Below are 24,902 nucleotides of genomic sequence, written 5' to 3' on the forward strand. Positions count from 1 at the left end.
GATGAGCTAAGGTATAGTAATTTATCTTCATTTCTGTAATATATGAAGTGTACTATATCTGTCCTAAATTTATGTGTTCCAGCACTGAAACTCAGATTTTGGTTTCTCATTGTTATGAGTAGTTTCATGGCTGTTTTAATGAACTGACTTGTTGAGACAACCAGACTGAAATGTTGTGTGTTTTAGCATGCCTAGAAGAAACTAGAAATCAGATTTAGTCCTGTTACAAATCTGTTCTTATTGAAGTGATTTTCAGATCTGTGTTGGTTGAGCTTTTGCCCTGAGCACTTGATATTCATCTCTTCCTTCAAGTATATTCTCAGTGTCTATCTTCTTTAGCTTGCCTAGTGAAAAAGTTGGATAAATTGAAGTATTTGCTGTTGTCATAAATATTTCAGATTCAACCATAATGCCAAAAAGTTTTATGAAATGGATCTAGGGAACTTCAAGTAAATGAGATGAAATTTTTTAAGTGTTTTGTTTTGTGCAGATTTTAAAAATTTCCACAGAGCAAACTCTATAATTTGCATTAGGCATAATTCAATCTTCAATGCAACCTTGTGTCCCATTGTACAACAGGTATTTGATTTTCTTCTTTATTCAGCCTTCATGTTATGTGCTGAGGAACGTTTAATATAAGTATCACCTGGCACTTGTCTAATGAAAATAATATCATGGAAATAGAATGATGGCAATTCCTCTTCACTCCAGCTCTGATGTTGAATTATTGATTTGCCAAATGTTTAAAATTGGCAACATCGATTGCATGGAGACTCCTCTTCTTACTGTACCTGCAAAAGGAATTCTCTAAAATAGTATTTCTTGTCGTTGTCTTTTATCTCCAAATAAAATTCCAGCATCGAATTGTTTGTTTAATTCTATTTTCCTAGTTTAAAACCCCCAGTTTGGAAAAATGTCAAATAGAGAAAAACCTAAGATGGGTTATTCTTGAAATTTGTCATCCAGGAGGAAAAAGATCTGGTTGTCTTTAAAACTAAAAAACTCAATGTTATTAAATGCAGAAATTGGAACTTAGAAAAAAGAGGAGAAAAGAACAGGAAGCATTCGAGCCAAATACCACTATTAACCATCGACATCATATGACAGGAGGAGAAAAACTAACCTGTTTTTGACAAAGTTGATACAATTGTGAACTGGCAAGGCAAGCACCCATAGAAGGTCACTCCAAGTGGAGGTTCCATGATATTAATCGGAAATTCGGAATACAACAATACTGCTTCTGCATCAAACAACTCGAAAGCTGCTTTGTTACATCATTCACACTTCAACGAGCACTCCCCTCTGGCATACCTAGTTGTTTTTTCTGAACTTCCCTGGAGACAATATATTACTTATTTCACACATACAAACCAGCTGTCCCAGGTTTCCAACTTCCAGCAGTGCAACTTATTTAGCATTGCAATTTGCAACTACTTGTTTAAACTCAGATGCTTGGCTGTGTTGCTCTGTTACTCTGGTAAAAGGCGACCACACATTATCAAGTAATTCAGTAGCTTAAGAGATTCCAAAAGTCCATCTCCCCTGGCTATGCTGTGTTTCAATATACTGTAAGAGACCGTGTCAGGACCACAACCATCAATTGCCATGTTAAGTAAAAGCTTGGACACTTGTTGTTCTTTACCTTCCTTGCATAGACCATATAACAATATATTGTACAAAATAATACTTGTTCGATATCCATTCTCTAACATTTCATCATATAGTTCAAGGGCTTTGTTTACGCTACCTACCTTACAATGCCCGTACATTATGGAACCATAAGTAAAAACATCAGGAGTCCAACCCTTGGTATGCATATCACGAACCATCATTTCTGATGTTGACATTTGCCTTGCCCTACAAAAAGCATGGATTAATATATTGTAAGAAATTTGATCAGGGGTACATCCTTTGTTGGACATCACACTGAAAAGCCTGTATGCTTCCTGCAAGTTTCCTTTCTTGCACAGGCTATCCAACAATATATTGTAGGTAACAACACTAGGAAGGCACCCTTGTTTTGGCATACAATTCAGCAATTGAAAGGCTTCGCAGAGCGTTCCAACCCTACAATGATAATATATCAAAGAAGTATAAGTCACTACATTGGGAGTACAACCTTCAACATGCATTTTACCTAGAAGTTCTCTTATCGTTCTAAAATTATTACCGTCCTTGCATAGTGCAGAGATCATTATGTTATAAGAAACTGTATCAGGAGAACATCCTCTATATGACAGCTCATTAAAAAGTTGAAATGCCTGCTGCAACTTCCCCTCCTTGCACAAACCATTTAGCAATGTATTGTATGTAACCAAATTAGGTCGGTAACCCTTGCACTCCATATTTGTCAGAAGTGCACAAGCCTCTTCTGACTTGTATTTTTGACATAAGCCATTGAAAAAAATATTACAGGTAACAATATCAAGAACATAACCCTTGCGCAGCAAATCTTGCAGCAACTTATGGGCCTCTGTAACTTGGCCTACCTTACAGAGTCCTCCTATTAGTGTAGTGTAAGTATATATATCAGGATAAAAGCCCTTGTTGGAAATAACATCCATTAATTGGAAGGCTTCTAAAAACTTCATAGCATTACAAAGAGCATGAAGAATAATGTTGTAAGTGACCATGTCCGGAGAACAATCATGCTTAACCATCATATCAAGAACCCTACTGGCCTCCTTAATGTTTCCTTTCTTGTAGAGACCATTAATTAATGTAGTAAATGTTACAACATTAGGATTACAGCCCTCAGATGCCATCTCATCCAAAACACTGTAAGCTTCCTCCCACCTACCTTCTTCACTAAAACCATAGACCAGAGCAGTGTAAGTGTACACATTTGGAGAACAACCATTTCCCTTCATAGAGCAAAAAATCTTTATAGCACTTGAAGTTTTTCCTGCCCTGCTGTTACACTAAAAAATGTCACCATGACTATTTACAGTTAGGATGACTCTATCAACAGTCATGCTTCCCTCTTAGGCAAGTCTTATCCCTCTGCTCTCCATGTCAAACTCCAAAAAGAGAGAAAGTCTTTCTAAATGTATTTATCTCTGGGGACGCAGGTTCTCTCAACCTTACCTGTGGGGACGCACCCAATGTTCACAAAAGCTGCGTCTTTGGACGCTCTGTATGTAAAGGTGCAGGTGCGTCCCCCTGAAAAGGTTAAAATGCGCAAGTTTCATCTTTAAAAAGTCACTTGTGGTCATTTCTAGAGCATTCTAGAAGGTTGTTCGACGTGTATTGAGCGCCTCCAGATGGTTCATGCACTCCTACCAAAGAGGAACTTATCCCATCAATAGGGGAGCTATCCCATCCAAAGACGGGATTATCCCATTGATGGTGGACCTGATTAAGTTCCTCTTGAGCACTATAAATACAGGCATTGGGCCAGAAGGAGGGGAGGTTGAAAGCTATACATTTCTAAGGGTAAATGCTGCAGGAATTAGGACTCCCATTTAGAAGCTTGTGAGGAGAGATTGCCATCTTTGCTTGTTCTATTTGGAAGTGGGTGAGCTTTGTCAAAGTAAAGGAGAACTCTTGATGGACCCTGGGAGGGACTTGCACAACACCAAGGCTCAGGTTGTATTTGTTCCTTTTGTTACCTATTAATGCAAATGAGTCCATTCTTCTCAATAACTTGTTATTTATGAGTTATTTCATGTACTCCTTGGTCTACGTGTTGAATATGTTTTATTCTATGAGATTATCAAGTGCTATTTAATCGTTTGATTGTTAGTGTATGCAGGTTTCAAAGTGAAGGAGGAGCTCATCCGGATCAGCGGAGCTGGACTGCTACAACAGCGTTGGATTACAGGTAGGATCTAAACACTTGATTTCCCATATAGTAAATACATGTTTAGAGAAGGATTGCTCTTGTTTGTCTTGTTTGTCACTAGAGAGTCTTAGGCTCCTAGGGAGGTTAGTTGTGTCCGCACAATCGACTCTTTCCGCCTGACAAATTGGCGACTCCGCTGGGGATTCCATTGATGTGAAAAGTCTTTTCCTTTGTGTGAACTTTGCTCTGAGAAAATTGGTTTATTTTTCTGGTTTTGGCTCTGTGACTTTGTCTTTGGGTGGGTTAGCTTAGGATTAGATTCATTTTGGTTTTTCTTGAGTTTTTCAGTAAGACGCACCCTCTGAGTGTTGCACAGTGCGTCCCTGGATGCACTGTCGCTGTGTGCACAGAGCGGGCCCGCACCTGTGCTAACGGGTCACCTGCGTCCCCTGCTAAAAATTGAGAAAATTCCATTTTTTGCATTTTTACTCTTAGATTTTGTTTTTTCTTAGTTTTTACTGCCCAGATTCATTAGTCCCTTGTCAAAGATCTTCACCTGAACTTGTTTCGATAGCATTGAGTGTTTTAGTGGATTTCATCGAAGTGTAAGCCCTAGGGTTTGATTTTGAGTAGGTCTTGTAGTGACTTTGGCGGTAGAAGTTGTCAAGCCTTAGATCTCTCTGGTTTTGTCAGCATTCTAAGAAGTCAGACCTGTCATAAAGTCTACCTGTGAGAGCAATTTACCATTGAGTTGTCTCTTTGGGCAAATTTCGAAGTACTTGTTGATTAAGTCTCGAATTCCATTTTACAAAAAGAACAAAAAGATTTGAGTTTTGTTTTGACTAGTCTTTTGATTCTGCATTAGCTGGTCCTTGATTTGATTTTGGTCAAGTAAAACAACCTAGAATCATCTTTGTGAGCTTTTGCCTTGTTAGGTTTGCTTAGAGTAATTTCCCTTTTGATTTGCTTGTGAGTCCAGTTTTCATAGATTTTATAGCTTTTGGGATTGTTTTTTGTTAAGATAGGTTTATATGCTTTATTAAAAAGAGAAAATGCAAAAACATCTCCTTTGAAAAGTTTTGTTTCAAGTAGCTTTGGAAAGTTTTGAAAGAAAAAGAGTTTTTTCGTGCACGTAAGGAGTGGTCATGTTTGTATGCTTGAAAAGATAAAGAGAATTGTTTCTTTGATTGTCTTTTCTAAGGAAGTGGTTTTCTATAAAATTTGCATCTCTTAACTCTCTTAGTTAAGAATTTCATTGAAAAAGGAAAGTAGCGTAAATCATCTTAGGTGCATTTTTGTAGTGGTTTGAGTCGAGTCTACACACCATTGGTTTCACTTCCGCTACCTTTTGTCTTTAAGAAAAACCATAAAATTAACGCTTAAAGTAAAATCGACGTAGTAACTTTTATTTACTAGGGCTCTGAAACACCAATTTAGATCAGGCTAGTGTCTTGGAGTAGGTGAGTAATTAACTCTCCAAGACAACAAAACCAAACAAGTAGCTTATCTTGTGATAGAATAAATCCAATTGTCTCACTTGTACTCTGGGAAAGCTCCTCTTAAAGGAGAAGCACGAGCTCGTGTCCGAACCAGTGAGGGGATCAATCCCCCCTCGTTGGGAACGACGCCAGACACGCACGTATTACAAACGGTAAACCTCGGATTAACCATTGTCGAGGAGCCAGGGGTCACTTGTCGGTAAACCTTGGATTATTTTCAAGGAGCCGGCAAGGGGATTGAGCTTGCTACTCTGCCCTTGCGTGCTGTCGGAGTTTAGACTGTTCCCCCAGGTGCATTTGTTGCGATTGGTAACCTTAGTGACCATTATCTTTAGGATTCTACCGAGGTGACGGTGGAGGGAAGATCCCACTGTACCTGGAGCAGACGTCGGCTAGACTCACTTGGATTTTCTGGGGGGTTCACTTCACTCGAGACGGTTAAAGTGGAGGAACTTGGTCCAGTCTATTCATTAAGCAGGTTGCCGGGGTAACTGTTCCACCCGCCACTTCTGTACTGAATCCAGCGATGTTGGGCTTCATCACCAACTAGCGCTTTCGGTCTGGAAGGCTACTGTTTGTGCTTGGTTTGACGCTCTAGATTCTTTAGGCGTGTGATTCACATTTGTTTGGTTCTTTAGAGACTTTAGGTGGTTTGATTTCAAATTTTATTTTGTTTTCGTGTGTAGTAGTTAAAAGTTTTTAGCTGTGGCGGAATTACCGAGACAGTCCCGTAGACTTCGGGGCCAGTCTCCTGAAGTTGTTTCTGTGGCCGAATTGTTGAGAAGATCCCATAGGCTTAGGGGATCACCTCCTCGAGACGACCCAGGTAATCTAGAAGGCTTATTGGTCCTTGTAACTCCTCCTAGTGGCAGTAGAGTAGGTTCACCTGAAGGAGAATCTTCCTTGGTAGTCCATTCAGATTACCAAGGCTTAGAGACAGGTTATAATCCCGAAGCTGTTACAGTTTCTGAGCTTGTTGGTAGTTTTTCGTCTGCTAGTGATACAGGCGAAGAACCAGAAATATCTGAACCTGTTACTCCAACTTCTAGTGTTCCTGATTCACCGAGAATAGAAAGAATTATCACCGAAAATCTTCCTACTGGTTTGATTGCTATCGAAGAACTTGTTCCAGAGGAAGAAATAGGCGTCTCTAACCTTGAAGATCAACTTACTATTGATCTAAGGGAGCGTGAATCTATATTTTACAGTCCTCCTAGAAGTACTACTTGGTACCTTTCGTTAACCAATTATTTAGACAACTTTGGGCTAGGTTTTTCTACACCTCATACTCCTTTTCCACCTGGAGGTATTCACACTCCTGTAAATATGGCTGGTCCATCGTCCGTGTTTTCTCAAAGTCCTGAATCTTTTTTACATGGCGGTCCTTCTATTCCCACTGGGTATCAATCTCTTTCTGGTACCTTTGCGGGGGCATCTCCTCAACCCGTTGATCATGGGTTATTAGTTGGAAACAGTGGTAATATACCATTGGGTGTAGGAGACATTTACATGATGTCAAGTTCAGTTCCCGTTTCCCAACCTCAAGGTGGCCAATTACCGCCTGGGGGTCAGCCTCAGTTAATGCCTGGGGGGCAACCTCAAGGTACATCATTTGTGTCTGGGGGGCAACCTCAAGGTCAGTACGCGCCTATGGGGCAATACATACCTCAAGGTCAATCCCAGCCTCAATATGTACCCCAGGGTCAACCTCAGTATCAATATCAACCTCAAGGATGACAACCTCAAGGATGGCAACCCCAAGGGTATCAACCCCAAGGGTATCAACCTCAAGGGTACCAACCTCAAGGTCAAGGTCAACCCCAGTACCCGTATTTACCTCAAGGTTATCAACCTCAAGGTCAATACTCAGGTCAAGGTTATCAACCACCTCAAGGTCAATCATATGGTCAAGGTATGGGAACTGCACCTTACAATTATCAATCCTATCCTCAATCCGGCTATGGATCTCAGTATCCTCAACCTGTTACGGGTCAATACCCTGGAATGTTAGTGTGGGATCCATCACAGGGTCAACAGGTGTTGCAGCCAAGTATACAGTTGGTACCTCAAGCTGGACAACCTGTAGTTTCTGGTCCACCCCAGCAACCGCAACCTGTCCAGTCAAGTGTTCAAACTTTTGTAACTTCGGTAGTTACTCAGCCGCCAATTGCACCTAGTACTCCATCTCAAACGGCTGCTGCAACTACCGCCACATCTACCATACTTACTTCTGGAGTATTGACAGCTCCGATTTCTACTGTCTCTGTAACCACTCCTCAGACATCTTTACCGTTGTCTGGATCTACGATTCAAACCACGGTCCAGATGCCTGCAGGCCAGCCTGGTATAAGTACGGTTGTCACTACTCAACCTCAATTTGTTCACCAACCGTACCAGGGACAGTACCAACCTGGGCAAGCTGTCCAACAACCGGTTTACCAGTATCAACCGTATCCTGGGTATACTTATCAACAACCTCAACAACCCCAGTACGGTCCGGTTAATCCTGGTTTTCCAGGAGGATACAATATCCCAAATGCGACTCCTGTTCCTAGTTATCCTGGATATCCTCCTCCTGGGGCCGGTATTGTGACCTAGAGTTTTAGAGATCCTAACCGGCAGTTACCGTTTATCGCAACTTTGGATTTACCAGACTTGACGCGCCTAACGAACGATCCAATTCAATATCTTCCGTTCTGGCCGCCAATGCCAAATAAGTTGCCCAGCGATATACCCAAGTTCGAAGGTAAGTCTGGAGAGGATCCGTCCAATCACGTGATGACTTACCACCTCTGGTGTGCTTCAAATTCTATCTCAGATGATTCGATCCGCTTACGTCTTTTCCAGCGTACACTCATTGGTCTCGCGGCCAAGTGGTACATTGAGTTACCACAGGCCTCTTTTTACAATTTTAGCCAGTTAGATACCTCGTTCTTAACTCACTTTCAGTTGCCAGTCAGATACGATAACGGCACGGAATTATTAACTTCACTGAAACAATCAACGTCCACGTATATTTCTGATCACATTCATGAGTGGAGACGTCGAAGAAGGCTAGTGAAAGTTTTTATCCCGGACCAAATCTTAGCTGAATGGTTTGTTAAATCATTATTACCGAAGATTACTGAAGATGTAGCTAAGGCCGGAGTAGTTACTGAGGAGCAAGTCATTGCTCAGGCGCAATACCTTGACTTAGTTTACACTCAGTCGAGTACGTTACACGAGAAGATTCCGGATCTTCCAAAGTCGAATCAAATCGCTGCTGCTCCTTCGGGATCTCATGCCGCTGATGGTATGATTGGTATCGTGAATACAAAGAGCAAGAAGAAGTCTTCCAAGGCTTCAACTACTCCTATTATCACTTTGCCCGATTCCCCGACAGGAGAGTCTTCTCCTGAACTTACCGCCGATATTCACGCTGTAGAGTCATCTACGGCCAAATCAAAAAACGGCGGAAAGAAGAAAGGAAAGAAGAAGACTAAAGCAGACAAGGCTCCGAAGGAGAAAACGGAAAAGTCGAAAACCAATGACGAAAAGCGCAAACCTCGATATCCTTGTCTTATTTGTGAAGAGGATCATTTTACGAGAGATTGCCCTCATCGGGCCGAGGTTGTGAAAATAGTCAAGGGTTCTCCCACTCCTGCTGTGTTAAAAAATCCATTTCCGGAGCAGGAGAATAAGATGATAGGTTCTTCCTCGAACGCCAGTGAAGAACCCATTTTGATGATGTCTCATGTGCGGATTGCGACTCGATCGCAAGATTATGGTAGTAAGAATCCTGTTGATGGTAAGGAAGCAGAATCTTCTCACTCTAACCCATCTACCTCAGCTCCTGGTTCCGATCCACTACAGATCGAGAAACCTAACCCGGACTTAGTAATTAAACCACCCGCCAAGGGTGTACTTCGAAGGTCTGCTTTCAATCCACATGCGAGAGCAGCCCAGAATTACAACATTGTTGAGGACTTAGCTGTTTCACCCTCAGCAATGTCGGCGTTAGAAGTGCTGCAATCATGCCCAGCACAACGAAAATTGCTTTTGTCGGCTATAGGAGCTATTGATGTTCAGGACCCGAATCTAATAATCTTCGATCTAGAAAATAGTACACCGCGTCTCCCCCATCAAATGGCTTTCCAAATTCCAGTGATAGTAAAAAACAGGCCTATTCATAGGACTGTGATTGATGAGGGAGCTTCTACGTGTATTATGTCGATTCAATGTTGGAGATCCCTGGGTTCTCCTTCGTTGAACCAATCCCCCACCATCCTTAAGGCCTTTGATGGTCGTGGGTTCCGTCCGTTTGGTATTCTACAGGAATTGCCTATAGGGGTAGAAGGTAAAACCGTTAGTCTGGATGTGGAAGTGGTTGATGCCCCTCTAGACTACAACCTTCTTTTGGGTCGAAGTTGGTCATATGCTATGACGGCGGTCGTTTCATCGGTCTTCAGAGTAATTAAGTTTCCACATAACGGTAAGATCGTGACTATTGATCAGCTGACATACTTTTCATCCGACCCAGCCTCTTCAGAGAGTATCCAGCATGTCGGTAAGACGACAATCCCTTATAGGGACGTTGGTGTAGGTTTAGTTAAGGATTCCGGTTTACTGGGAACTTTTCCTCTCCCTCCACTCAGCGCAGAACCTTCATTTGCAACAATTCATATGATTACATCAGAAAACATTATTTATGATGATCCTTGGATTGTCCCATCTGACTCTGAGATAGACTCATTCGGTGATGCTATGCCTTTGAGTCCATATGAAATTGCTTATGAAGCTGTCATGTCTTTTACCGACTCTCATTCAACCGAGATCGACCAAATGAATGTGGTCAGTGAAGAATCACTTTTCACCTCAACCTTAGAACGGATAGCGTTTCCCGAAGTCGTGTCATCTGACGAACAACTTCGCGAAATCCTAAGTGTAGACGATCTACCATGGGAGGATCTCCATCACAGATCTTCGTTTTTACCTAAGGATGATGCATTTGAAAATGATTTTTCATCTATCTTTACCGCTGAATATGTCAAAGACGCTCAGGATCCAACGAAACATTCTGATTCAGAGTTGAATTTAGGGAATATTTCTCGCACTATTCCTATTGATATTTCAGTGAAGCCCGGAATTGAGGAGAACATTCATATAGGTGCCGCATGTACAGAAAATGAAATCCACACTTACAAGGCCCTATTCCAAGAATTTCGCGATGTGTTTGCCTGGTCTTACGAGGAAATGCTGGGAATCGATCCTGCCATTGTTGTTCATGAAATAAAGACCTACCCGGATGCTAAACCCGTCCGGCAACGGTTGCGTCAGATTCACCCTCGAAAAGCGGCTGCCATTAAAGCAGAAGTCGAAAAGCTGTTGAAAGCAGGTTTCATTTATCCGATCCCGTTAACGGATTGGGTATCGAATATTGTTCCGGTAAACAAGAAACAAGGAACAATAAGAATCTGTATCGACTATAGGGATATCAATCGAGCTTGTCCAAAAGACAACTATCCTACGCCTTATATCGATCAAATTATTGATGATTGTGCCGGAAGTGAAATGTTTTCCTTCATGGATGGTTTTTCGGGCTATAATCAAATCAATATTCTACCTGCCGACCAACCAAAAACGGCATTCATTTGTCCATGGGGGACATTTGCTTATTGCAAATTACCTTTTGGGCTTAAGAATGCCGAGGCCACTTTTCAACGGGCGATGTCTTACGCATTTCATGATATCAAGCACATTTTGCAACCGTATCTCGATGATTTGCCTGCTCATTCATTACATCGAGCTGATCACCTTGTCCACTTACGCGCAATCTTTATGAGGTGTAGGCATTATCGAATTCGGTTGAATCCCCACAAATGTGTTTTCTGTATAGAAACAGGTCGATTGCTGGGATTTGTTGTTTCAAAAGCCGGCATTTGCGTCGATCCCTCGAAAGTCGAAGCTATCATCAAATTGCCTCCTCCTTCGAGTTTGCGCCAACTCCAAAGTTTGCAAGGGAAAGCGAATTTTTTACGCCGATTCATCCCAAACTACGCCGAGGTCACTAAAGGTTTTACACGGTTGTTGAAACAGAACGCTCAATTCTTTTGGGACGAGATTGCCCAACAATCTTTTGATGCACTTAAACACGCGTTGACCCATGCACCGTTGTTGCATCCTCCCAACTACAACCAGGACTACTTCTTATACCTCGCAGCTTCGCATTCCACCATTGGAATGGTGTTAGTTCAAGAAGATGAATTCAGAGCGGAACATGTGATATATTATCTTAGTAGGACCTTAAATCCCACTGAGCTAAAATATTCACATGTGGAGAAATTGGCCCTGGCAGCCGTTCAAGTTGTCCAGCGTTTTCGTCACTACATTCTTCTCCGTAAAACTACCGTTATTTCGGATTGCAACCCTATGATTTACATTTTGACAAAACAACTGCTAGGGGGAAAGTACTCTAAATGGATCGTTATCCTACAAGAGTTCGACTTGGAGTTCGAGAAGTCCAAGTCTAAGAAATCCTTAGTTTTTGCGGAACTGATGTGTGATTTCTCGCGTGCTGACACAGAGACTGTGGGAGAGGAGTCCATTGCGGACGAATCTTTGTTTCTTATCAGTACTTTAGATCCGTGGTACGGGGATATAATCATCTATCTCCAAACCCAAACCTTTCGGCCTGAAGCTTCAAAGGCGGAACGTCGAAGAATTCGGTTTCAATCCCAGCAATACAAAATTATTGGAGATACACTTTATCGCCGGGGGGCAGACTTAGTTTTTCGACGTTGTTTAACTCACGAAGAGGCTGAGAGGGTTTTGAATGATTGTCACTCTGGAGCATGTGACGGTCATATGTCTGGGTATGCCACAGCTCAGAAGGTGTTGCGCGCTGGTTACTTCTGGCCATCTATGTTTAAAGATTGTATCATTGCAGTCCGGAAGTACCACCTGCTCCTCTCCACCCTATAATTGCCGTTGGTCCATTCGCCAAATGGGGTATCGACTTTATTACTTGTAACCCTCACTCGGCCGGGGGGCATGCGTATATCATCCTCGCGGTTGATTATTTCACTAAATGGGCCGAGGCGATGCCTACATTCGACGCAAGCGGCAAAATAGCTGCAGTTTTCGTATTCAATCATATTATAACTAGGTTTGGTGTCCCACAAGCAATCATTACTGACCATGGGAGCCATTTTCGAAACATCATGATGACTGAGCTTACAAGCCAGCTTGGTTTGCGCCATGATAGCTCTACTCCTTATTATCCGCAAGCCAACGGTTTGGTTGAGTCTATCAACAAAGTTCTGGTTATCATGATCCGACGAACCATTGGTATTCATCGGTCGAATTGGCACAACATGTTATTTTCAGCGCTATGGGCATACCGAACCTCAGTGAAAACTTCAACAGGGTTCACTCCTTTCCAACTAGTTTATGGCTTGGAAGCTGTGTTACCTATTGAATGCGAAATCCCATCACTTCAAATGGCTGTCGAATTACTCCCAGCTACTTCCGAAGAGGAGAAACGTTTATTGTACTTAGCTAAATTAGATGAGACTCGACGTGACGCTGCATTGGCAATCGAGACTCGCGCGAAGCGAATGAAAGCTCAGTATGATAGAAATGTGACCCCTCGAAGTTTTTCGGAGGGAGACCTAGTGCTATTATATGATCAAGCTAACGATAAGCTAGGTGCTGGAAAATTCGTTCCTATGTGGCATGGACCCTATATTGTAAAGCGAAAGCTAGCAAAAGGGGCTTATGAGCTGGTAGATTTTGATGGGGACTCTTTGGGTAAACCCAGAAATGGACTTTACCTAAAGAGGTATTATGCTTAAATGGTGGGTATGGAGAAGTTTTAGTTAGGTTAGGTTTTATTTCTAGCTAGTATGTTTGTTAGTTAGTCAGTGTGCTTAGCTTAGCGAGTGTGTTTTTCGTCGTTATTCTGGCTTATCTTGGTTTTACTCTTGATATTGCAGATGTCGACGCCTCTCCAAACATACATTGGATTTGCTGATGGTGCTTGTCGTAATACACGGAATATCTCTTCCGCAGCTTGGGTTATCTATTCACCCTCTGACGAGTTAGTTTCTATGCATGGGGTAAGCCTCGGTCAAACAACAAACAACATTGCAGAATACAGTGCAGTGGTTGAATTATTATCCAAATCTATTTCATTTGGAATTCGACGTTTGATAGTGAGGTTAGATTCTGAACTTGTTGTATTACAGCTTAATAGAGTTTATGACATTAGAAATCCTGTGTTATTAAGGTTGTTTTTGAGAGTGCGTCTCTTGGAACGTGAATTTGATTACATTGAATATCAGCATTGTAGAGCCTCTACTTTACACCTTATCATCCATCATTACCTACTGTTTTCATCACTTTCCTCTCTCTTTTGCCTCATTTTCCACCCAGATCATTACATTAGTTGTCATTAAACATGATCAAGTGAGCTTTGCTAATGGGTGACTGTTTTGTTTAGTTTTTGACATATTTGCAGAGATTCCGCAGCTGTCTGGCAATTCCGCAGCCATTCAGCGATTCCGCAGCCATCTGATGATTCCGCAGCCATTTTGTTGATCTCAAGGTTCCACGTGCTATTTTGCAGAACGAGCCACATGGGCATGTTGGAATATATGTGCTCGAGGTTCCTGTGCCATCAGTTCAGCCAGCCACGTCATCTGTACCTCCGGTCAAAGGGGGTCAAGTTATGGTCAAATAAAGGCAGCTTAACGTTGATGCGTAAGCTGTTTGGTCACGTCGGTGGAAAAGATGACTTGTCCGTGTTTTGTAAGCCGTGGGGAACATGATCCAACGCTGGATTCATTGCCCATAATGACCAGGACCTCCAGCTCGACCATGAAGCATATGACGTGTTCACTGCACCTTTAATACGCATGATATTCAGTTTATTTTCTGTTTTATGCTTTACGCATTAGGCCATCTTGCAGATGCCTATAAATACTTGCGTCTGCGTACGCTTATGTTAACTTTTTAGCTGTTGTAGTTTATGAACTTGTGAGAATTTTAGCACCTTTCTTAACTCTGTTTTTATAGAGTTGTTCCAGCACTTTTGACTATGTATTTCTGCATATGAAGTAATGAAAACAGTGTTGTTTTGAAGTTTTAAAGCATCTGAGTTTTCTGTGGGTTGTATGGATGGAGGGCCCCCGTTCATGACTGCCCTTGTATAAGTATTTCATGTTTATACTTCTGCAATTTCTTTATTTCACATACAGCATTTCCTTTTCTTGAGTTATGTACAGCTTGATTTCTTTTCATTGCTGCAGCCTTTATTTTCACTGATCAGATTTGCTTCTTTGCAGGTTTTAACCCGGGATTGAGTGTGTTGTATTTGCTTTAATATCTAATGGTAGTTGCAGTTGTCTTATTCGTAATGCTGCCCTTTTTACTCTGTTTTCTAGATTAGTTTTTAGCTTAGTTTTACAAGTTGGATGCTAACTAATTTATGCTCTCTTTATCATGAATGGTTTATCTTTCAGAGAACATAACACTAATTAATTGCAGCTTGTTTTTAAGTAGTCTTGGCTTGTGGCACTAATACTTTTTCCACTTGTTACACATAATCACATATGTAGGAAGCAGTATGATGGAAAAGGCTTAGTAGTGTTATAATTTGTCATTTAGAGTTTTTATCAATTCTTGGATTTGTCTTCAGCTACTTCCTAATCGTGTTTTACACAGTACTATGTGGTAGAAGCAGGGAGTTAGGAAGAGATAACCATTATCATCAGTCCTTGAAGTGATTTTCTTGTTTCTTTTATTTGCAGCAATATGAGTAGAGACTAATGCCATTAGAACGTGGTCATTTGCTTTCAAGTCATTTCAAGTTATTCATTTCTTTCAAGTTCTTTTCCTTTACAAATTCAGCAAGTAATTAGAAATCACCAATCACACACTTTCACTCATCTAGAACTCACTTTTCACACACTTGCACTCATCTGTCTATAATCATCACTCCATCTTAGGAAGATAAGTTAACCATAAACAACACCCCAAACGACAAAAGCTCTAAGAGGTTGCTTAAGTACATATAGTACACCTTCACTTCATCAGCTTACGAGCCCCGGGTTGACAATTAATGACATCAATTTAGGAACACTAAATTGACTAAACATTTTGGCGTCGTTGCCGGGAAGTGAAATTAAGTAGCCATACTTAGAGAAAAAAAAACATAAAAATTTCAAGGAAAGAGGTTAATAACCTATCCAAGTATGCTCTCCTCTTGCACTTCAAAGTGATCTGGAGGATCAGAAAGGAGAAAGCTATTGATTTAGTAGTTTCTTGAGTATGCTCTCTTCTTGAACCTAGAGTGACCTGAAAGATCAGAAAAAGAACTATTAACTTGACTTGAAGAAAAAATAAAAAAATGACATGCATAGAGCTAGAGATTCTAGAGGAAGGTTTTTAGCTAGAGCTCGAAGTTCAATTTTTACAAGTCCATCTGCTTCAAGGGATAGACAAGAGACACCCCCCTTATCTCCAACCGAAACTCCTAGTCCTAGAATTCCTGGAATTCAAGAGCCAAGAGTTGACTCTCCTACACCTTCTATTGAGTTTGAACCAGGAAGAGACTCTTCTCTTTCTCCTACAGGAAGACCAATTGTAATTGAGGAATTGGAATCATCTGAAGAAGAAGGAGAAATCTCTTCTCATTCACCTTTTGTAGAGGAACCAGAAGATTTTGAAATCCCTAGGAGAATCATCATGGCAGAGGAAGAAGGAGGAGGTAGAGGTAGAGGTAGAGGAGGAGGAGGAAATAACAATAACAATAATGGAGGTAGAGGTCCCATTGGAGGAGGAAATAGAAATGGGGATAATTCATTTGGGTTTCCCATTGTTAATGAGGATTCCCGAGCCACTATGAAAAACATATCACCATCTGTCCTCCCTAACTTCCATGGGTTAAGGACTGAGGACCCTGAAACATTCTTATTTGAGTTTGAAGTGGTGTGTCGAACTTATGACTACCTGGATGACTCTCAGAAACTCAAGTTGTTCCCTTCAACACTGAAGGATCAAGCCTTGAAATGGTTCATGGGGTTACTCACTCAATCCATTAGGACTTGGGATGAGATGAAACAGACATTTTTGGATAGGTATTTAGACTATTGCATGCCTACTAATCACAAAGACGAGGTTTTTAAAATGATACAAAAAGAAGATGAGATTCTAGAAGATTTACTTGAAAGATTTCAATATAACTTGAAAAGAGAAAAAATGAATACCTTGGATGAAGAGACCTTAAAAGCCCTCTTATTAAAAGCCATTAGGGATGAATGGATAGACATCTTAAACATGATGGGAAAAGGGGATATTTCTCAACTTTCTCTCAATGACATAGCAGAACTTTGTATCCATCTCTCAAGGGGCAAATCAAAAACTCAAAAAGGGCCTAGAGATCCTTCTCTCCTTAGGGCAAATAAATCTGCAACAGGATCAGTGAGTAGGGCTGAAATCGGCAGTATGCTTGATGAATTTAAAACTGACATCTTAGGGAGTCTTAGTGAACAACTTGATACCCTTAAGATTCACAATAAACAAAAAGCAGAAGCTGAGGCTTTGGCTATCTTTTGCCCGAAATGTAGAAAGAAACATGCTTTAAGGGAATGTCCCTTAGATGCACACGTTGTAGAAACATGTGTAATTTGCTCAGAAACTCATGAGACCAAGGATTGTCCTTCAATTCCTGGCCTCAAAGCAGTCTTTCAAGAGGATCCAGATACACTTGAATCTCTCTGTTTTATTGCAAGGAGACCTTGGCAAGGACAACAGAATCAAGGTTTTAACAACTCTATGAATTCTCAATCCCAACCAAATTGGAATCCTTGGCAACAACCTTGGCCTCAACCTCAAAATGCTTTCCAAGCATGGATGCAAAGCATGCAAAATCCTTATGGGAGATTTGCTCAATTCTATCAATATCCTCCATCATTTCAGAATCAGCAAGCCCCACAACTTCCAAATCAAGGTCAACAATTATCATTGCCATACCCTCAACAACAACAACCTCCTCCACAAAATCAAAATTCTCAACTCTCGCTTCAATCCCAGCAGAAGTCAAATCAACTTCCCTCTCAGCCATTACCAAATCCAAATAATAGGAACCCTCAAAATGCTTACATGATGGAAGGTCAACCATTCCCTACCTATATGGTTGTTCCTCTCAATGAAGTACAACTCAGATCAGGTAGAATCCTAGATCAACCTTCCACAAGTGTTCAACAACCAAGCATTTCTGAGGAAGAATCTCTCAAAGTCAATAAAGGTTCTGAAGTATCACTTCAAACCCAAAATATCCAAAAAGAAAAAGAATCAACCTCTACAACTCCCATAGTTGAGCAACCTACATCTTTAGCTACTCCTCCTTTTCCTGAAAGACTACAAATTGACAAAGGAGTGGAAAAGCAAATTTGGTTGCCTGACTATAGTTTTCTAGATGAATTGAAGAATGTCTGTATCAAGATTCCCTTGTTACAAGCCATTAAGGAAATTCCCATTCTAGCAAAGACAATAAAGGAGTTGAGTTTGAAGAAAACAGTAAAAAGAACCAGAGATACCAAAAGGATACACTTAGTTGGAAAAATTGCAGACATTATGATGGGCAAAATTACCATGCAAAAGTATGTGGATCCCGGTAGTCCTATTGTCAAAACTCATATTAATGGGGTTGAAATCCCAAATACTTTAATTGACTTAGGAGCCGCTATCAACATCATGAGTAGACAGACCATGGATCAGTTAAAGCTTCCTAACCTTCTCTTTACACCTACTTTGCTGCAACTTGCAGATAGATCAATCATTAAACCTGATGGTGTATTGGAAGATATTCCAGTCTCTCTAGATTCTTGGGAATATCCCGTTGATTTTATGATTTTAACTCCCAAGAAAAATCTAGGAGGACATCCTCTTATCTTAGGAAGACCTTGGCTAGCAACAGCTGATGCTTTCATCAGTTGTAGGTCTGGAGACATGTATATATCAGATGGTAATTCCACCAAGAAATTCAACTTGTATCCTCCAGCAAAGGCTATAACAGAAATAGGAGAAGATGAATGGGTAGAGGATGAAGATAATATACAACCAGTTCTAACCATCTCTGAGATCAGTGAGGATAGTCAAATTCTAAATACATTAGAAAATTTTGAAGTACCTTTAGAATATGACTCTGAACATTTTCAGATAGATGCAGACATTGAATATCTCTCCTCTAGACAAATGTCTCTCTTCTCAATGGAAGAGTTTGGTAGTTCTACAGTTGAAATCCTCCCAGGAAAAACATTAAACATTAACAAAAACTTGGGAAGACCACAACAAGAAGAATTAACTAAACTGTTGCAAAAACATTCCACTGCCTTTGCATGGGAATACACTGACATGAAAGGAATCGATCCTAAGACTTGTATTCATCACATCTACATTGAAGAGAATAGCAGACCTATTAGGCAACCACAAAGAAGGATGAATCCAAACCTTAGGGAAATCGTGAAAGAAGAACTCCAGAAATTGCTCAAGGTAAACTTCATTTACCCCATTTCAGATAGCCAATGGGTTTCTCCCTTGGTTATAGTGCCCAAAAAGAATGGTAAATGGAGAGTTTGCATTGATTATCGAGAATTGAACAAGGCAACCTTAAAGGATCATTTTCCTCTACCTTTTATTGATCAGGTACTAGACACTTTAGCAGGTAAAAAGTATTTCTCATTCTTGGATGGTTTTAGTGGGTACAATCAAATTCAGGTAGCACCTGAAGATCAAGACAAAACCACATTTACTTGTCCTTGGGGAACTTTTGCCTACCGAGTACTCCCTTTTGGATTGTGCAATGCACCTGCTACATTTCAAAGGGTTGTATTAGGAATCTTTTCAGATCTGATTCATGATTGTGTAGAGGTATACATGGACGATTTCACAGTTTATGGTAATACATTTGAAGAAGCTTTGGAAAATTTGGAAAAAGTACTGGTAAGATGTAAGGAAACAAATCTTTCTTTAAGTCATGAAAAGTGTTTTATGATATTTACTGAAGGGATTGTTTTAGGACATCATATTTCAGGAGATGGAATTAAGGTTGATAAATCCAAAGTTGAAGTCATCTCTAAGTTACCTGTTCCAAATTGCCAGAAGGATGTTAGAAGTTTTCTTGGGTTTACTGGGTATTACAGAAGATTTATTGAAAACTTCACTAGGATAGCATCTCCTCTTTTCAAATTGCTTACCAAAGACTGTGAGTTTAAATGGGATCCTGAGTGTCAATCTGCCTTTGAAGCTTTAAAGTCTAGAATATCTGAAGCACCCATCTTAAGGGGACCAAATTGGAAACTCCCTTTCCACATCTCTACTGATGCTTCAGATACAGCTCTAGGAGCTGTTTTGGGACAAAAGGATTTGATCCCTTATGCCATTTATTACACAAGTAAGAATTTGACTCCTACTGAGTTAAATTATACTGTTACAGAAAAAGAGTTCTTAGCTGTGGTACATGCAATCAACAAGTTTAGACATTACATAACCGGCTATGAAACCTTTGTCCATACTGATCACTCTGCCATAAGATATTTAATGAACAAACCTGTCACTAATGGTAGAGTTACAAGATGGCTTTTACTTTTGCAAGAATTTAACATTACTGTGTTAGATAGACCTGGAAAGCAAAACACAGTAGCTGATTTCTTGTCTAGAATCCAAAACACTAATGAAGATTCTCCAGTAGAAGATAAGTTTCCAGATGAATACTTGTTTGCAGTGACTACCAAGACTCCTTGGTATGCAGATATGGCTAATTATCTAGTTACAGGGAAGCTACCTCTACACTTATTTCCTAATGAGAAAAGGAAAATCATTCGGGAGAGTTCACATTATTCTTGGATTTCTAATGAATTGTTCAAAACAGGGCCAGATTGTATAATTAGAAGGTGTGTTCGGGAAGATGAAATGCCTGACATCCTTAAGGCATGTCATGATGAACCATGCGGCGGGCACTTTGCGGACAAGAGGACAGCCTATAAAATCCTTTCTCTAGGATATTATTGGCCTTCTCTCTTTAAAGATGCAAAGCAGTATGTTAAAAGGTGTGACAGCTGCCAAAGAGTTGGGAAACCAACTCCTTCAAATGAAATGCCTCTACAGCCTCAGGTATGCATCGAACCCTTTGAGAAATGGGCTCTAGATTTCGTTGGACCAATTAATCCACCATCAAAGCAAAAGAAGTATATACTGGTTTGTACTGATTATGTTACTAAGTGGGTAGAAGCAAAAGCATTACCTTCTGCCACTGAAAATTCAGTTGTTCAATTTCTTTTTGAGGATATTTTCACTCGTTTTGGTGTCCCAAGGGAAATTGTGACAGATCAAGGCAGCCAGTTTACATCTAAATTGATGGAGAAACTGATGGAGGAATATAAGATCAAGCACAGAACATCTACTCCATACCATCCACAATCAAATGGTCAAGTGGAATCTACCAATAAAGTTCTTGAAGGCATCATCACCAAGACTGTTCATCTTCATAGAAGAGATTGGGCGGAAAGGCTCCCTGAAGCCTTATGGGCCTATAGAACCACATGGAAGAACACAACAGGACATTCTCCCTATGAACTTGTTTATGGGAAGGAAGTCCTACTTCCTATTGAGTTCCAAATCAAGACCTTCAAGATGGCAGTCCAATTGGGAATGAGCCTCTCAGAAGCCCAAAAGCACAGAATGGACCAACTGAATGAGCTAGATGAAATGAGACAAGATGCAATTTTAAGGACCGATCTAGTTCAGCACCAAAGATCTAAGTGGCATGATCGTCATATCAAGGAAAGAAAGTTTCAGAAAGGAGATTGGGCTCTATTGTTTGATTCAAAGTTCAAAGACTTCAAAGGAAAGTTTCAAACTCATTGGCTTGGGCCATATGAGATTGATGAAGTCTTCAGCAATGGAGCAGTTCGGGTGAAAACTATTGATGAATTCCATACTCCTCTTATTGTAAATGGCCATCGCTTGAAGATCTATCAAAAGCCATTTTCAAAAGAAGAGTTTGTCAGATTGTTCAAAGAAGATTTTGCAATCAGGCTGGTGGAGAAGGATTCTTCTCCTCCATCAGCCTAAAGCTTTGGTTTTGAAAAAAAAAAAAAAAAAAAAAAAAAAAAATAAATGTATAGGCCTGAAAACCAGTCTCTGATTGGCAGTCCTATACAGAAAATTTGAGGTGAAAATCAGGGCCACCTGACACCTCATATTTTCTAAAAAATAAAAATAAAAAAAATCTCTTTCTCTCCTTATTTCATCTCATTTCATCATCACCACCATTTCATCCACCATTTCATTCATTTTCACTCCACCTCATTTTTTTCATTCATCCATCCACTCACTACATTCCATTCCATCAATAAAGTCATTTTTAGATAGTTAAAGTTGTTTTTGTGCAGTCGGAGGTTACTACTGCAGATTCCGCAGCTGTTTGACGATTCTGCAGCCATTCAGCCATTCCGCAGCCCTCTGCACCTGCATAAAAAAAAACACAGTCTGTTTGAAATTTCTTTACAGCTCAGTAGTCATCAATAATAAATGGAAAATAGTCATGCAACAGTCATAAATCAGTGAAGGGTTAGTGGCAAGTCATCAAAGGCAAATCTAAGCGGGAATCTGAGGTATGGTTTAAATCCTAAACTTACAGTTATTTCATTATGCAAAGTTTTCTAGGTTATGTTTCTTGCCACTAAATGTAATGATTACCAGTCATGCGACCATATACCCACGTATCTCCCAAGTCTATCAGTCCTTGATTACCACGATTTTGAATTTCACTTGCGGCTGCTTCTTCCATTAAGATCTCGTACCTAAGTGACGTAGCCTAATGTACTACGTCTCTATATGACATTAACTCACACAGCCAAGTGTAACTCTGAAACCGAAACCTAAGGACATAGCCGTTTCCATTCATTATTCCATAACCCTTCTACCCTCTTACGCTCATATCATTTCACTTCCGCTGTTTCATTTCCACTCACACTGTTTCATTCCATTTACGCTGTGCTCACTACGCTGCTACCATTCACCATACTCTGTTTTTCCTCTCCGCTAATTCTAATCACCAGTGGAGGTCTGTTACGGCCGTATCCAGAGCTAAAACCATAATCCACTGTGTAAGGCCGTTTTGAAGCCGTGTTCTAGAACAAAGCCGTGAATTGACTGTGTAAGGCCGTTTTGAAGCCGTGTCTTAAATAGAACAGAGCCGTAAGAGCCAATGGGGAAGCTCTTAAGGGCAGAACCGGAGGGTTCAAAGTTTCTGGAGGGTTATCCTCAGGTTAAAGAGGCATTGCAAAAGGCAAACTGGTTACAATGCATCCAGAAGTTCAGAGGCTACCATAAGGAGGTTACGAAGGCCTTTGCACGGTCCTTCAGAGAAAAAGATAATCACGTGGAGATAGGGGATTTACAATTCACAGTCACTGAGAGCAGCATAGCACAAGCTACCTCACTTCCACAGACTGGAGAAAGGTGGTTTAAGAACCGGTCAGTTCAAGATCAGCAGTGGAAACAAATCTTAAAAAACCCAGGTATGGATACCAGCATCTTTACAAAAGGGATTCCTGTTTCTTATGTTAAGGAGGAATGGACAACTTTACTCTTATTAGTGCAAAAAATTTTCACTTGTGAGGGAAGATTTGGGGTCTTATATGTTTACCATGCAAAGGTTATGATGCATTTTCTAGGAGATGATATTAACCTCCCATACTTTCTACTTTCAAGTCTTAAGAAAATGTGTGCAATTGTCCAAAGGAACCCCAGAAATATTGAAGCACATTTATATCATCACGGTCTTGTGAAATTGCTAGTTGAGGAACAATTGAAATCAAAAAGAGACACATGGGAGAGGTTTCTCATAAGAAATCATTTTCAAGAATTAGGAGAAACTTCTGGAGGGTCCCCTCAAGTACCAAAAAGAAGTAGAAGAAAAAGAGGAGAGGGGGTTAACCAAGAAACTATTGCCCAAACAGAAACTATTGTTCCTGATACCACTATTCCTGAAACAACTGCCCAAGAGGAAACTGTTCAAGAACAGTTTGATGAGGAAACTGATATATAGCATCCTGAACAGGAAATTGATCCTGGATTTACTGAAGATGATAACCAAGCAGCCCAAGGAATTATCACTGAAACTCTTTCAGAACTTGCTCAAGAAATTGCTCCGAAAAGAAAAGAAGGGAGGAAGAAACAAAAGCAAGATAAAGGTAAATCTGTAGTCCAAGAAACTTACCTCACTCCTGAGAATTCTAGTGAGGAAGACACTCAGCCCTTAGCTCAAAGAATGGCCAAACTCCATGAAACTGCCCTCTCTAAAAAGGTGGAAAAACAGAAGAAAAAAGTGCAAAAAGAAAAACAGAGTACTACCACCGTGAGGAGGAGCAGGAGAATACAAGATAGAGCAGGGGCCACAAAAGTTAAAAAGTCACTTATCATTGACTTGAGCACACCTGAAAGGGTGGCTACAAGTCCTCCACACGCTGAGCATATTGAGACTAGTCCTCCACGTGAGGAAAGTCCTTTTGAACATGAACTTGAGCATGAAAACGGATCTGAATTTGATTATGAACCAAGTCCCAAAAAGTCACCTGAGGTTGACCCGGATCAGCAGAAAGTGTATAATTATCTGGAGACATTGGAGCAAGCAGCTGCTGGCCCAAGCAATGTTCAACCTTTAGAGCAACAAGTCCACTCCTTAAAACATGAAATTTTTGAGATTGAGGTTCTAAATCGACATATCATGCAAGAAAATGAAAAGTTGAAAGAGCAAGCCAAATTGGATAAGATGATTCATGATAACACCATGTTACATTTGGGCCTGTGGCAAAGAAGTAACAAAAAGTTAAGGAAGAAATGCAAAAGGCTAAGCAGAGCCTTGATCAACCTAAAGTTCAGATGCTTAGTAAAGAAGCCAAGGGTCAATGTGTCTACACAGAGAAAGAAGAGGAGATTGGATGTCTTGGCAGAGGCATCACAGCAGGTTGATTAATCAGTGTTTTTGCATGAGGACATGCAATGCCCTCGTAGTGGGGGTATGTAGAGCCTCTACTTTACACCTTATCATCCATCATTACCTACTGTTTTCATCACTTTCCTCTCTCTTTTGCCTCATTTTCCACCCAGATCATTACATTAGTTGTCATTAAACATGATCAAGTGAGCTTTGCTAATGGGTGACTGTTTTGTTTAGTTTTTGACATATTTGCAGAGATTCCGCAGCTGTCTGGCAATTCCGCAGCCATTCAGCGATTCCGCAGCCATCTGATGATTCCGCAGCCATTTTGTTGATCTCAAGGTTCCACGTGCTATTTTGCAGAACGAGCCACATGGGCATGTTGGAATATATGTGCTCGAGGTTCCTGTGCCATCAGTTCAGCCAGCCACGTCATCCGTACCTCCGGTCAAAGGGGGTCAAGTTACGGTCAAATAAAGGCAGCATAACGTTGATGCGTAAGCTGTTTGGTCACGTCGGTGGAAAAGATGACTTGTCCGTGTTTTGTAAGCCGTGGGGAACATGATCCAATGCTGGATTCATTGCCCATAACGACCAGGACCTCCAGCTCGACCATGAAGCATATGACGTGTTC

At 40.7% G+C, this 24,902-nt stretch overlaps 1 protein-coding gene across 1 annotated transcript in view; it reads right to left on the bottom strand.

The window, feature by feature from the left end:
* Nucleotides 1-1,469: 1,469 nt before the first annotated feature.
* The window catches only part of LOC149189475 (uncharacterized), a 30,276-nt gene continuing 6,843 nt past the window's right edge, over nucleotides 1,470-24,902 (bottom strand). The window contains exon 2 of the mRNA XM_089410245.1: nucleotides 1,470-2,910. Coding sequence (XP_089266371.1) covers nucleotides 1,470-2,910 — 1,441 coding nt within the window. The remainder of the gene's footprint in view (nucleotides 2,911-24,902) is intronic.

Source organism: Pinus tabuliformis, chromosome 3_1 (genome assembly GCF_031772625.1).
Source record: "Pinus tabuliformis cultivar Carrire ecotype Pingquan chromosome 3_1, CPIR1, whole genome shotgun sequence".
NCBI classification, from domain to species: Eukaryota; Viridiplantae; Streptophyta; class Pinopsida; order Pinales; family Pinaceae; genus Pinus; species Pinus tabuliformis.